We start from the raw sequence: 14,662 nt of genomic DNA on the forward strand, positions 1-14,662 counted from the left end.
CTATAGAGCACATGGAGCCACTGGTGCAGCTGAAGGCCTGAGGGAGAGTAAGACAAACATTACTTTGCCAGCACCGAGCGGAAATAGTGTCCATGCAGGCCGGGGGGACAAAAGAGAAACACAGTGCAGGAATGAGATTGTTATATAAGCTGAAATCAACTTTGATCTCATTGGTTGGCTTGTTAACCACACACAGCCTTGACAGCTGACTGACACTTTAGAAATGAGAACACAGATGGAAGTAATTCAGTGTGACGTGTGCAAAAGTGAAATGTTATGGACAAGTTGTCATTCTGTAGGGACTTTTGCTAAATACCAATAATAAAGTAAAGGATGTTAACAGATAAACAGTAAGTGAACGGTTCCTGCTGCATGATGGAAATGTATTTGCTCTGCCCTGATTTCATGATTTGTTTATCTCCTATCTTAGATCAAAAGTGGTAAAACGGAGGCGGAGTGTCAGAAGCTGCTGCTGAGAAGCCTGCAGTATCTTGAACGCTACATTTACCTCATCCTGTTCAACACATACATGCATCTGGAGAAGAAAGACTCCTGGCAGCGGTCGTTCTCTCTGTGGATGGAACAGGTACAACACCCAACCTCTTTTGTGTTTGGATCTCATCTCAATGTTTCTCTTTTCTCCATTTCTCTCTTTATCTCCACACCGTTAAGGTCGGGCACTGCGTATTAACCCCCCGCCCACACCAGATCAATTTTCAATATTGACTGGCTTAGCTTCGTTGATTACCCATGATGTTAAAAAGGGACTGTACTTATGTTGAGCATTTTATTCAATGCGCTTTACAATGACCTCACATTCACCACACACTGATGGCAGCGGCGTACCATGCAAGGCGACAACTTGCACATCAGGAACAGTTAGTTACAGTGTCTTGCTCGACAACCCACAACAAACTTCACAGGCTCTCCAAGACAACCAGTCTACCCTCCTGAGCCCCACCATAATGTAGTGTGTCAGGAGCACAGCCTGTCGTATGGACGAGTGTATACTGCTTTTTTCAAACATAAAAAGAAGGCGCAGAAAGTCCATATCTCCTCCTCTTCACCCTCTCAACCATCCCCGCTTCAATTTAATTCAGTTCAACTTCACAAAGACACGCAACAAAATGTTCTCTCAGTACCCTTCAGAACATTTGCCACTAATAAGCAACAAAGTTATGAATAAATGAATAATGAACAGGTATGTAATGGACCTTGCACATTTTTGTCAGCATGTAACATGTGAATTCACCCACTGACACTGTGTCCCTGGTTACACACCCACCACGTATGACACTGGGAGGGAATGTTTGGCCACCATCTGTGCTTCGCAGTCTTCAGCTGACTAATCAGAACAGTCTTTCATGGGAGCCTTAAAGAGACAGTACCTGAAATTAGTAGAGTAGAAATCGAGCAGTGTTTTTTGCTCATTAAAGCATCATAAAGGTTTATAAATTGAACCCTAGATGAAAATAAGAACATTAAAATCTGTATGTAAATATGTCCTCTGTAATTGATTCACTCAAATCAACACAAATTGAGAATTGCATGCAGTCTACTTTAAGTCCGAGGGTAAGAAATCTAAAGGAATATTCTATTTTATTGGATGTGTGTTCCAAAGTAGAAGATGCTCTATAATTCATTCAATCTCTTTCCAGAAATCTTAACATCCTTTGACACAAAACAGTTCCGTTTTTGTGCCGTGAGGCGTTACCAGATTTCCATGTGGAATTTACAAGCTTATTCTGGTTCCATTGTTGCCTGGTTCTTCACACATTGAACTTCATCAGGTCTCGTTTCTGTTTTTGTTAGTACATAAATCGTTTGGCCAGCTGTGCCCCTACAGTAAAGCCCAGAATTTATGTGCATTCCAAACAAATGAGTAGTCCGTAAGTGGTACCCAACACACACACACACACACACACACACACACACACACACACACTGCATTTACTGACCAATAAGGAACAAACAAGTTGAATCTAACAAACCTCAAGACAATAGCAATGAAGTCCATTCTGTGTGTGTGTGTGTGTGTGTGTGTGTGTGTGTGTGTGTGTGTGTGTGTGTGTGTGTGTGTGTGTGTGTGTGTGTGTGTGTGTGTGTGTGTGTGTGTGTGTGTGTGTGTGTGTTCCCCGTATAGAAAACTATTCTATATAGAAAATAAATACATTGTTTACCTAGATTTGTTAAAATCTCTTGAAAATTCTGATTTAATTTACCTCCACCCTTCACATTTCGAAACAAAATTTTAAGTAAGCAAAGGAACTTGTCTGAGTCGTAATGGCAATGTCACAATGGTGCATTTCAGGAATTTTCTATCGTGGAATGTTTGCAAATAACTGAGATGAAACTCTCCTTCTTTGTCCTTATTGAGGTGGAAAAAAAACTTTCGTTCAAAAATGGACAGGAACAATTGCTATGAAAACAATTGTCGGAGAACTATGCGTTGTGAATGGGTGCATATTCTTCTTGTTATGAATAGCGAATATATGTGGTGCATCAGAGTGGCTCTAATGATCTCGTTTTGCCATGAGAAAAGACACACAGACACACAGACACACACACAGGTTGCACAGCAGTGAGCTGCTTCCGCTCTGCTGTACAGCAGATGGCACAAAGGTGCTCATCAATGAATAATATCACAGTGGCAGCCCTTGGATATTTCAGCCATTAATATTTCAGTTTTGATTGAGTCTAGTTGAAGTGATTTTCCTGCCACAATGTCCCCACTCTTTTGCTTTGATGAAGCTTGTTTTCGTGGGCAGAGGAGTCCCACACTGGTGACATTAATGTCAGTTGTAAATCAAAGCAATTTTCACATGGAGAATATTTTCATGTTTTTGGGAATAAGGGGTTGGCGAGCTAACTAACTTGCGCACAGGCTTAAATTTGATCTTTCTCTGTCACGACCCTGCCTGTTGATCGATCAACACCTTTGGAAAATAGCACTACCACGGATTCCAGACATTGTATGGGATATTGACTTGACTTGACTTGATACCTAGAGGATCCTTTGTTTCACACTAATGCACTTTGTTCATTATTTGCAGCAGTGGTGTTGCACTTTGTGGTCGATATGACTTTCTATTCTTCACACATCTCTAGTATTATCCTTTCCTCCTCTGAAGTGAAAGGTGCCATACGCAAACCATCTGGTTTCAGTATAGGCTTGTCCTTTTTATGGCAGCGAACAGGTAGCTACATTGAGAAAGCTAGTGTGTTGATTATCAGCGTTGTGATACTGAAAGACAGTCTTCTGGATCAAAACCAGGATGTTGTGGATGTGTGGTATGGGCATTCAAGCTGGAACATGTTTCTGTAACAGTAAGCAGACAACGTTGCACTTGGACAGAGAGAGAGAGAGAGACAGAGAAGGGCTTTCTAGCTTAATCATAGCTTGCAGACATTCTCAAAGGAGATGGGAGTCATTTGGACCAGTCAGGCTATGGAAGCTTTGATGGTTGCCTGTCCAGACATTAGGTGACAAACAGACCAAGGTTTTTTTTGTACTTTCTGTTTTGATGTGTTGTGAAATGCTGATTCAGATATAGTTCTGTTGAAATATAGTTTCGTTCTGTCCTTAAAAGTGAATTCGAAAGCCCAGAATTTTGTAACAGAAATCAAGTTATTTTCATGCATTTGACAGGGAATGTTCTCATTTATACTATATCAAATTTGAGGAAAACGCCAATAGAAAGATCCATAGTTGTTGTTTTTTATCTGTTCTTGATTGATGCTTACTGTGACATTTAGACGTCATCATGTAACACATTTCAATTTACCTTTCCACACAACTGATTGGATTCGAAAAAGTGTGAGACCAGTGAGCGAGGTGCTGGCCAGCATCCACCATGTTGTGTTGCCACTGCAGGCCTGACACAGCTGGCAAATCAAAACAGAGCAGACTTCATGTCAGGAAGCCTTAAAGAGACAGCACAGCAAAGGAGAATAGAAGTGGATCAATGTTTGAGAATTGCAAATATATTTAAAAGTAAAGCAACCCTGAATGAAAATAAGTATCTGTACAACACATTCATTATATAATAATCATTTTTGAGTTATTTTTTTCTCTTCGTGTTGAGTATTACAATTATTTAAAAAAGAATTCAGGAAATTCCAGAGAAATCTCTCAGGAAATTACAGTTAAACTACAATGTGCAGTGCAAACTCACTAGCTTATAATATTATGTGAGAGTATGTGTCTGATATGTTCAAGTGCCATCAATCTTTTGGGTCCACGATTTATGAAAATCTAACTGAAAATCAATGCAGATCGATCTGTTCAAATCCAGCTGTTGTGCAGAAAAGTCTTGTGACAAACTGGCAACATTTCCTCTCCATTAAAAGCATCGGGATGTGTTTACTGGCCCAGTTGCAGCCTGAAATCCATCAACAGTCCAACCCATCTGACCAAAACACCCAAAGGCACAATCATTAGCATATCACCAGTGCCCATGACACAAACATTAATGACAAACTGTGAAGCCAGAGGCAGCAATCAGGGGTCATCACCATCATTTGTGCATCTAAAGCAATTGTTCGGGGGATAATGACAGTGCAGTCTGTCCTGCATTCTGCACGGTTTGTATGTCAGTGTGTGTACACGATGTATTCATACAAATCATCCTATTTAGGTCACTTCCCACAAATACTATCAGGAACCAAAAGGCAGAAACTGTCTGGAACTCAGGGACGGAATATTCCAGAACACGCCACATTTATACCACAGGGTTTGATGCCTGATGGGGACATTTACATTAGATCTGAAATAATCTGTGAGGGTTTAGTTTGCAATACAGAGGTAAACAAAATGCTGCAATAGCCACAAATTTGACACAAATTACTGCACAAGCATTATTTTCAAAGGTCTGCAAACAATTAATGTGATTCTATGGAAGGAGATGACTGATTAAAGCCAAATTATACTTTCTGTATTGGTGAAGCTGAAACTAAAGGGAATAAGTTGCAATATTGTCATTTTGCATGTTCAGCTGGCTTTGAATGAATTTTGTCCAACTGTAAAATGAAACAATTTGTCCACATATCACTCCGCTGTCGTGCAGAGGCTCACATTTAATTTGAGACCACGACACAGAACCATGTCTGATATCTGCACATCCTTTTGCTCGTATATTATGCTGTTGGCACTAATTTCATTCGAAGTCACATTGCTAACGAAGTAGAAGAGTGTTCATAACAAATGAGAAAGCAGCTGCATGTGTTGAGATTTGGCACCTTACGTTGCAATTTGTGTTTGACTGCTGTCAGCCATAAAACTGTGATTTAAACATTCTTTGCAAGTGTTTACTGAAAGTCATAAAAAAAAAACAGCATTTGATTGAAGTCCATTCCAATAGTTCCTCTGTCACCGGAAAGGAGGAGGATGGACTTTGGGGCCAAGAACTACAATGGGTCAAGGAGTTCTGAGTTCTATTTTCTGTGATTTAACTATACCTTAATAAGCTAAATCTCTTTTGTTTACCAACAATCAAATGCTAACATGTTGAGACCTTCCCAGCAGGCGGAACTGGTCCGCACTTATCATAGTAACTCCAGATTCCTACTCAGAAACCATCATCCATCTTGTTAATCTCTCTCAAACTGTCACCCATACCCCTTCTTCCCAGGAATGTGAAAAATGTGCCTCCTTTTTTGTGGAAAGAAATCCATTGCATTCATTCAGCTATCTCTCCAGTTACACCGTCCTCTGACATTTCCTACACCTGCCCTTCCATCTCATCGCAAGACCTTTCACATACAAATGTATTCTCTAGTTCACTGGATATCCTGCCCAAAAGACATTTTAGCAACAATTGACCCAAGCCTTCTTGACATCTTGAACTCCTCATTCTCCTCCTGTGTCTGACCGCTCTTATAGAAACCTCACCATGACCCCAAGATCCTAAAACAATTTCAAAACAGCTGGGATTAGCTCCAACAAAAACCCTGCGACCCATTCAGGATAAGCGGTTACAGACAATGGATGGATGGCTATCAAAAATGAAAAATCTTGCTCCTGGTAGTTCGGTTAAAATTTCCGTCTACTTTCCGTTCTTTTCATCTGTGTCACAAATGAGATCTTAACGGACATGGATTCAGGCGGGCATTCAACTCTGTAGATCATAACAACAACAACAGACTTACAGCGGGCAGGTGTCTCAGGTGCGGTCCTTAGACTAGTTTGTATCTTATCTTTCAGGCAGGAAATGTCAGTATCCAACAGCAACCCTTCTTCTCAGCACTATCTGCTAGTATAGGGCTCCATTCTTGGGCCCACCCTCTTCTCAAACTACATGCCAACCCCCGAGGCCACATTTTTATCCTCACTTATTGCCAATTGCCTAACCGATATCAAAGCATGGATGGCTGAAAACGTCTTGCAACTTGATATGACATCAATTTTAATAATTGGTGCAGACACTGTGCTTATGATGTCAAGAAAACCCCAGGCTGTCTCTCAAGCCATGTGATACCAGTATTGTGGCATTTAGGATTTTATGTGGATTCACTTTCAAATTTTCAACACCATATCATAAAACATAGAACATGTTCAAACATGCTTCCTCCGGGATACAGAGAAAGTAATTGTCTTTTGGTATGCAACACAGTCATCCTTAAATAAACTCCAACTGTTTTAGCATTGCCCCAGCTCCTCTTTAAGATTCTTTTAATTACCTATTAGGCAACACATGGCAAAGCACCGACTATTTAATGTACTTACTGACACCTTACGGTACCCCAAGGTGTCTTAAATCATCTCACTCAGACCTGTCCTCCGACTAACTAAACTGATTATTAAAAGAGAGAGCAGTTGCAGCCTTTGCCCCCAAACCTGGAACAATTTACCTATTTATGTCAGAGTTGCTGAGTGTAGTCATACACGTGTGTGTGTGTGTGTGTGTGTTGTGTGCACACATCATACAGTGCTGCATTATTTGACAGCTGATATGGTGCCTTTGATCTCGTTGGTCCTGTACTTTAACATTTAACACAGAAATGTGTGTCTTGTGTTCTGTTTTGCTCCATGTACTGCTGCTTCAAAGCCGTTGACCTAATTGCAGTATAATGATGTTTAATTTGTCAAAGGGAAAAACAACATTTAAAGTAAATAGCGTGTGCATTGTGTGCATACTGGACAAATATTGTCCCTACAGTCAGGGGTCTGTGTTGCCTCATGGGCGGATTGCGAGATCAGAGCAGGAACATCAGAGGAATTATTGGAATTGAAATCCATGTTTGCTAAGCCGCAACTTGGTCCATTATACAATGGCAGGACTTGTGTACAGTGCATACCATGAATGCCTCCAGAAGAGGTACCCTATCAGTCACTCCAGCTGTTTTGATGTGTGGCACAGAGGCCTCCCTGTCCCCCTACACCGGCCTGGTATGTGCTGCCTTTGAGATAACCGACTGCTGAGAAAGACCGGCTCCCTCTCTCCTCCAACCCTCCCACACTGCCACCATTACAGCCCGCCTAATGAGTATTGATGTTTGTGATCTCTTCAATACAGGATGAAAAGCACATCTGCTTTCTGTCACCAACGAACTTGTGCCCACATGCAAACAACAAGGCTATTTCACATACAGCACACCACAAGTGATGCTTTGCTATTTAAGACATGTTTTCAGGAACAGTGCCTGCCTAGGGGTCAAACTTTAGTTCATGCCTCTTCTAAATGTCCTTGATTCTGTGGTAGTACTTTGCTGCCATTCAGAAACACTGAGGGTGGAGTTTGTAGTAGATGTCAACTGATGGGTCATACATAAGCAGAGACTGCAGAGAAGCACTTATTGTTGTGATAAATGTTAATACTCTTATTTTGTCAGTAAATAAAAAAGACAGAATAGAATAGACAAAGAAATTTGTTTTGACGTCATGTGTTTCACTGACAGTATGTTTTGCCAACTTCCTAGTTAGTTTAATCCCTTCTCCTTTAGCAAGATAAATATGATGTCACCATCTGTGTTATTTGTTGGAAACACTGTTGCAACTTTTTTTTTGCTAGGCTTTTTAGTGTTTATATTCCCGCTCACAGCATCTCAGATCTCCAGATTTAGGAAACTGAAATAATTAAGGGGAAGGACGCTGTCATTGTCTAAAGGAAAACAGTTGCTTATTTTCTTCTTCTTTTTTTATATTGCGTATATCCACCATCTTCTTCAACCTTTTTTTCTTGTGACTTTTGACTTTTATGAAAGTAGGAGTAAGTAAACGAGTAGGAGTTCATGGCCCTGATTTGTACTTGGGCTATTTTGTCTCAAACCTTTAAACGGTGCTAACATGAAACCACCAGTGTCAAACTCATGTCACTTTCCTCCAGAACATAATATTCCTTCAAGTTTTCAACATTTTGTGCTTTTTTGCTTTTGGAGTGTGTGCTTGTGGCTCACTTGAACAATTCCACATTAGCCTTGAAGGTGTGGCTGTCACCCACAGAGTATCCTTTCACTCCTCAGCTCTCCAACATGCTCTTTCAGGGAAAACTTAAAACTCCTCATTTTACCTCTTTAACGTGACTTTTGGCTACCTTACATTTTTGACATGTTTCTCATTCGGACAGCAGGGTGACGGAGTGTTAAAGTACTGTGATTAGTGCTGTGATTTTGTTCAATTGATTGTTGCGCACTGAGTAATGCTTCTGCTGCACCCACTCGTTTGTTCTCTTTAAACTCACTTACATAGCAATCATGCTGGCCACAATCAGTCAAATGACACGAATAGATAAATAGTCTGAAAGGTGCAGTGCATTGGTACTTTCGTCTCCGGGAAAGATCTCTGTTCATGTCAGACGGTAAAATGGAAGTTTTATACTGGTTCATTTGTTCAGCTCACAGAACTGAGGAAGGTTTTGTGTTGAGTTGAGGCAGTGTCGACTGTACACAATGAAGTATTTCAGTGTTACGTGATACCTATTGTAACATTCATATTTGCTTGGTCAGCAACTTGGTAATTGAATTGACCACATTCTGTGGTCCCGAAGGTTTATTTCTGGCCAAAGAGGCTATAATCATTGTTAGGAGTAAGGGATATCTCGATACTGGTATTTCTGCTGTTGTTCCATTATGGCTTCTTCTTCTTCTTATGATCCTCATGGTCAGGTATTTGTGTTTGTATTGTGTATATCCACAAAGCATGTCCTTATGTACCAGAACATAAACATAAACATTTCTCTTTTGGCACAAACCACGCTCCAAAGTCCCAGACGTCTAGCCTGAGAGGCATTAGCAAGGCATTTTCGACTGCATCACTTCTGTGTCATTCAGAGAACATCGGTGTGGGTCTCGCAAACTAGCACACAGCTGGTTCAGACAGGTCATGAACAGACCACAGAGCCAGGGGGGCTGTAGACTTCAGAATTACATTTTCAGTATGCTTGTGCAATCAAAAAGTTAGATTCAATCCAGGTTTTGAGCTTCGACATCAAAAGAGATGCCCTCCAATGGTTCAGGAACAGCTGGGTGGTGCTTACAAGACAAAACATCGCTGATGGTCAGATGCAAGCTTCCTTCAGCCTAACACGGGAGGCATCTGCCATTAAAAACATTTCAGTTTCTTCTTAAACACAGCAGAATAGCAGCAATAAAGTTTCAAGACTATTCTAAACTTTAGAGTGATGAGGTTTAAACTGATTTTCAAGATTCAAAGAGTAATCAAATTGAAGAAAAACCTTGCTAGTGTTTGAATTACTGCACAGTAAGAATGCAACAAGGGAACTCGCTGAAGGAGCCATATAGTTCCTTCTCCAGATTGTTCCAAACATTGGGAGGAAGAACATCACCAAGCCAAACCGACAGCAGTTGTCCATTTGCCAATGCCATGGGCCCTGAAACTGATACATTTGAATTACTTTTGTTAACAAGGTTTGACTTTCCCGCTTTATAATAAGCTCTTTTATCAAATGTAGCAGCTGAACATCACAGCTCGAAGCTTCCTGTTAGAGTAAACTGGGCAAGCTGTGGCAGCTCTAATGGCCTGTTTAATCTGGAGTTTTTTGCGAGGCAGCCTGTGTCTGCAGGGTTTGTCCAGCGTTTTGTTTGGCTTTATGGCCAGATGTTTCTGGTCGTCCATGGTGTTTCCCATCAGGCCCATAGTGTTTGACAGCCACAGTAGACCGTGAGTCAGCATGACCTCTTAAGCTTAACATGAACACTGATCTCTACAGGGAAAACGCGGAGTTCCTCTCTCACTCATACAGTAATGACTCTGAGTAATACTGAGTAACATTTACCACCGCATCGCTCAAAATGGACCCAACCCCTTCCAAACCCCAAGTAGACCCTATACACTTTTGTTCCCATGTAACAGCTGCAGAGTGATGGAAGAAATCAGATCCTTTACACACGTTCTGAAATTAGATGTGCAGTGAAGTGTGTAATGTGGCTAATTTGGTATTAAAGTAACTCTTCATGCTTCTTATAAGGGGTTTAAATGTGATGCTACAATTATGACCCATTTACTATGCTAATGTAAATGTGCTCCTCCAGGTTAGAATGAGAGTGTTCATGCTGTAGAATGTGTGTCACGCTGGCTGTGTGGCTGTGTTGCCTATTCATTGACGTTTTATGTGTTTTTGTGTGTCTTTGTGTGTTTCTATTAGGTGGCTGCCAGAGCTGGAGTTTATGACATCCTCAACCAGCTGGGTTTTTCAGAGTTTGAGAACCCGAGGGACAGAGCGCTGGCCAGGCTGCGCTGCCGCTGGCAACAGCAGAACATTCAGTCACTTCCCTTCAGAGGAGAGTTTGTGTGATCACTGTGAACGCACCAAAACAATGCTGTGCTTTCAGAAGAATTCAACTTTAAATCTTTCGCCTTCTATTTAACCTCCAATAGTCACATGTCCACACCCTGTAATGTTTATTGTTTTTCAAACAAACTTGAGCCCTCTGGAGTTCATTTTGCATTTTTACTTTCCTCCTAGAATGTTGCAATGTTAAAATAAAAATCCTTTATTAGATCGCGTGTTGAAAGCATGAAACTTTGAACATTTTTGCCAAACCTGATAGTTAAGTGTCCCTAAAATTTAAAAAAAACAACCTCACTAACTAACTAATAAGCTAATTGATTCTAAAAAAGTAGAATAATATCTGGGAAATTAGTTTTCTGGAATAAAATTTGACCAAAAGACCCCAAATAAAAGGGATGGATTCCTTCACACTCACTCTGTGGCTTACAGGCAAATATAACTTTGGACTCCAGCGGGTGAATATAATTGTAGAAGCCTGTATCTTATACATGCAGACTGTTGCTCCCGTATTAGACTTTTGTTAGTTAGAAGAACAGAATGTCAGTATACTAATATTTATGTTGCTTCTTTTTCTTTTTTGTCATTTTTTGTTAGTTATTTTGTTTGAAAGCTAACTTTGTTTATCTGTTCTTAGCCGCGAAGGAAAACATGTGTTAGACTAAGATCTAGCTGCATGTAATAGTGGAGAAGATAAGTAAATACCACTTTGTCAGTCAACAATTTTGGATTTATGTGATAATTGTTGCTGCTGTGTGACCCATTATTTTCCTCCAGCCCTGTCTTTTTCATCTTGGAGTCGACTGAGAGGTCTCCTGTGTGTACATGAACGTTGTTGACCCTTTGCTATTTAAATGTCAAGGTTCTTTTTGAGTCAAAACCAGCTCCGAAGGGACATTGTTAGTTGTTACAAGATATTTTTGCTATTTTCACCAGTTCTGATTTATGAATATAATGTATCCATCTGTTTTTATCCTTTGTTTATGCTTATTTCATTGGGGTTCATGGGCATAATGCTACAGGTACTGACAGTACATCATGTCAGCTATTTCTAAGCTAGAAACATAATTCATGTTAATTAGTTTTTATTATGAAGTTGTAAATGTACATCCTTTTTGTATTAGATTCTCAATTCTAAGTATTAGAATTTATAAGGGACATATTATGCTCATTTCCATGTGCTGATTTTCATGTAGGAGTATTTTAAAACGTTGCTTCAATGTGCAGACAGATCACATTGATGCCTTACAACACAGCGGTGCACTTTGAATGAAAATAGTCCACATCAGGTACTCACTCCATTTTCTCTTGCCATTTTCCGCCCACTATGGTGCCATCGCCTTCAATATTGGCTACAGATTGAAATGAAAAAGTAATATGGTCTCCAGCCGAGTCTTTGTTGAGCCTTCGTCGTAATGGAGAAAAATGTAACCTCTTGAAAACCCTGCTGTGCTCTGATTGGCCATGTGCAGCATGTTAGTAGATGGTCAATCACTTGTGCTGGTTCTATTTCACTGCTCCTCATTCTGCCAATTTGGGAAAGAAATACAGGTTTTAGAGCGCTGTGGCACGTGTAATGGAACAGACTTCAGTGCTTCAAGCAGAAACAGAAAGAAAGACGATAAATAGTCTTATAGTCCTAGTTGCTCCTGAGACTTTGGTTGGTGTAAGAACAGATATCGCATGTTATAAGGTCAATATGTACCGTGAGTGAAGGCACAAAGCTATGAGGGTAGTTCAGGACCTATGGGTTTGTTTCTCTGAATGGCATTTGTACGTATCATTCACGTATTGTAGGTCTTATATTTTATTTGAACTTTGTAAATGCATGTCCCCTTTTCTTGTGTTTTTTAAATTTTGGAACAATGTTGCCAAGGAATCTCAAAATGAGGACTCTTGCCGATCCCAAGTGTCACAGTAGAAAATCATGACATTAGACTATAAGCATATAATTTGGCCGTCACGGGCTCAGTCAGTCCTCAGCGGTTCAAGCTGCACACTGTGGAGTAGTGAGAATATTTTTGGACTTTAATCAACACGGCTCACAGTCTTGACAGTTACAGCTTCTGTGACATCACCAAGCTTTCAGCAGGAATTAAATTATAAGTCTGACTATAAAATTTATGGTTGGAAACCCAGCCTGGGATAAAAGACACTTGACACAAGGCAATACTTATGTTTCCTACTAACACACTTAAATTTCAAATATAATGTTTAATGTACAGGAGGCTTAAAGACGTTTAATCCTTATTCTTATTTTTGTGTGTATTATTCTGTTTCTTTTATTTGCTAGTATTTGTTTAGTTGTAAAGCTTCAAGTAGCCTTAAAGAGTCACAATGCTTATAACTCTTATTGTATAAAAAAGGTTTGTAAGACTGTAAATTGGACTAATAAAGCAAATATAAATCCATTTTCCACCTCTTATGCAGGTTCGGATCATGGAGGCAGCATGCTAAGAAAAGTAGTGTTCCCAAAATGTTCCCCGACCAGATGGGATATAAAATCCCTCCGGTGTATTCTGGGTCTACCCTGTGGTCTACAGTTCAGGTATGACGTAATGTACAGGACACCGCACATTAAAGAGGAAGAAGGAGGAGATCCAGCTAGTAGATTGGGATAAATTGGTAATCTGAGTTTTGTATTGAAAGTGATGGTTAGTGGATTGATAACTGAGCCCTTTCACACCACAAGAACCAGAAACTATTTTTGTTTAAGGAGATACACTGCCTTAACCACTAGTTTCTAGAACCATATTTTTGCTGATGTTAGGTTGTAATGTGTTTTTGGAAAATATACTGTATACTCCGAATCCATCCTTGTTATTCTTATATAGAAATATATAAGAACAAGGTAGCAATAACCTTATCTTAATTTAATATTTTTATGCAGGCGCATTCCATAGATGCAATGTTATATTGGTTATTCATTGGTTGTGCCATTTTTTTGTCTTTTTTTAGGCTTAAATAAATCATTCAAATAGATTTAAACGCCATTGTCTGGTTTTGGAATCATATATTACTAAATCAAAAGGAGAAAAGCAAAACTGATCCGTTGATCACAAGGATTTGGATTTAAGAGGGTGGGAGGAAAAGTCTTCTGGCATGTTTCTGGACACAACTGTCTGCTGTGTGCATTGTTTCTCATTCAGACCCCGGAGCCAAATAATCGTCTCTTCCCTCCTCAGCTTCCTTTCTTCTGCTCCTTATCCCGACATCATCTTTGCTCTGGATACGCGCTGCTAAGCACCCACTCATATATCCGGACCGCCTCTTTATCTTTTGTCAATGACAACCTCTGAGTGCAGGGCAGGTTATGAACATTGAGCAGCGTACATTTACACAACACAGATGATTCATTGTTTGACTGAAATCTTAACATATTCCATAGACAGTAATAAAGAGCTTAGGCAGATCAAAAGACAAATCTGTGTTGCCTTTTGATGTGGGGAGATAAGGTCTTAATTAAAAAAAATATATGGTCACTCTTTCAAGAATGGAAGGTTATGTGGGGATTACTGGCCGGCACATCAGTGAAGCTCACTTGGCTTTGCTGGCCTGCTTTGAAAGGCTGATATCCCAGATCATTTCCCCTCTTGTAAGCGCATAGCAGGCTTATCTAGGGAGCACGGAAGTTGTTAGGATTTTATCACACCACAGCCTATCCTGGATTATTGTAAATGGAAACCAAGAGGTCCAGATTGAAATGCTTCTTTTATAGTTTTTTAGCCATGTTTCCTCTCTGCATCATCTTGATATATAACCCTGCTTTATCCGTCTTGGGGCGTTTGGGTCAAGGTTCTGATGGATATAATGTCGCACATATTCCGAGTTACACAAATATACACAGGTGTCAAACAGAATTTACCAAGGGAGTCACTGAGTTCATACCTCCGCCTAGGCCCAAAAGTCATTACCCC

General features: G+C 40.1%; 1 protein-coding gene across 3 annotated transcripts in view; it reads left to right on the forward strand.

Annotated features, from left to right (window-relative positions):
* The window catches only part of pald1a (phosphatase domain containing paladin 1a), a 48,423-nt gene extending 37,308 nt beyond the window's left edge, over window positions 1-11,115 (forward strand). For all 3 annotated transcript variants that reach the window (XM_076143635.1, XM_076143634.1, XM_076143633.1), the window contains exons 19-20: window positions 431-586; window positions 10,602-11,115. In XM_076143635.1, coding sequence (XP_075999750.1) covers window positions 431-586; window positions 10,602-10,751 — 306 coding nt within the window. In that variant the 3' untranslated portion in view covers window positions 10,752-11,115. The remainder of the gene's footprint in view (window positions 1-430; window positions 587-10,601) is intronic.
* The last annotated feature ends 3,547 nt before the right edge of the window (window positions 11,116-14,662 follow it).

This window comes from Genypterus blacodes, unplaced genomic scaffold (genome assembly GCF_046128005.1).
Source record: "Genypterus blacodes isolate CSIRO-AG114 ecotype Tasmania unplaced genomic scaffold, CSIRO-AGI_Gbla_v1 ptg000026l_1, whole genome shotgun sequence".
NCBI lineage: Eukaryota > Metazoa > Chordata > Actinopteri > Ophidiiformes > Ophidiidae > Genypterus > Genypterus blacodes.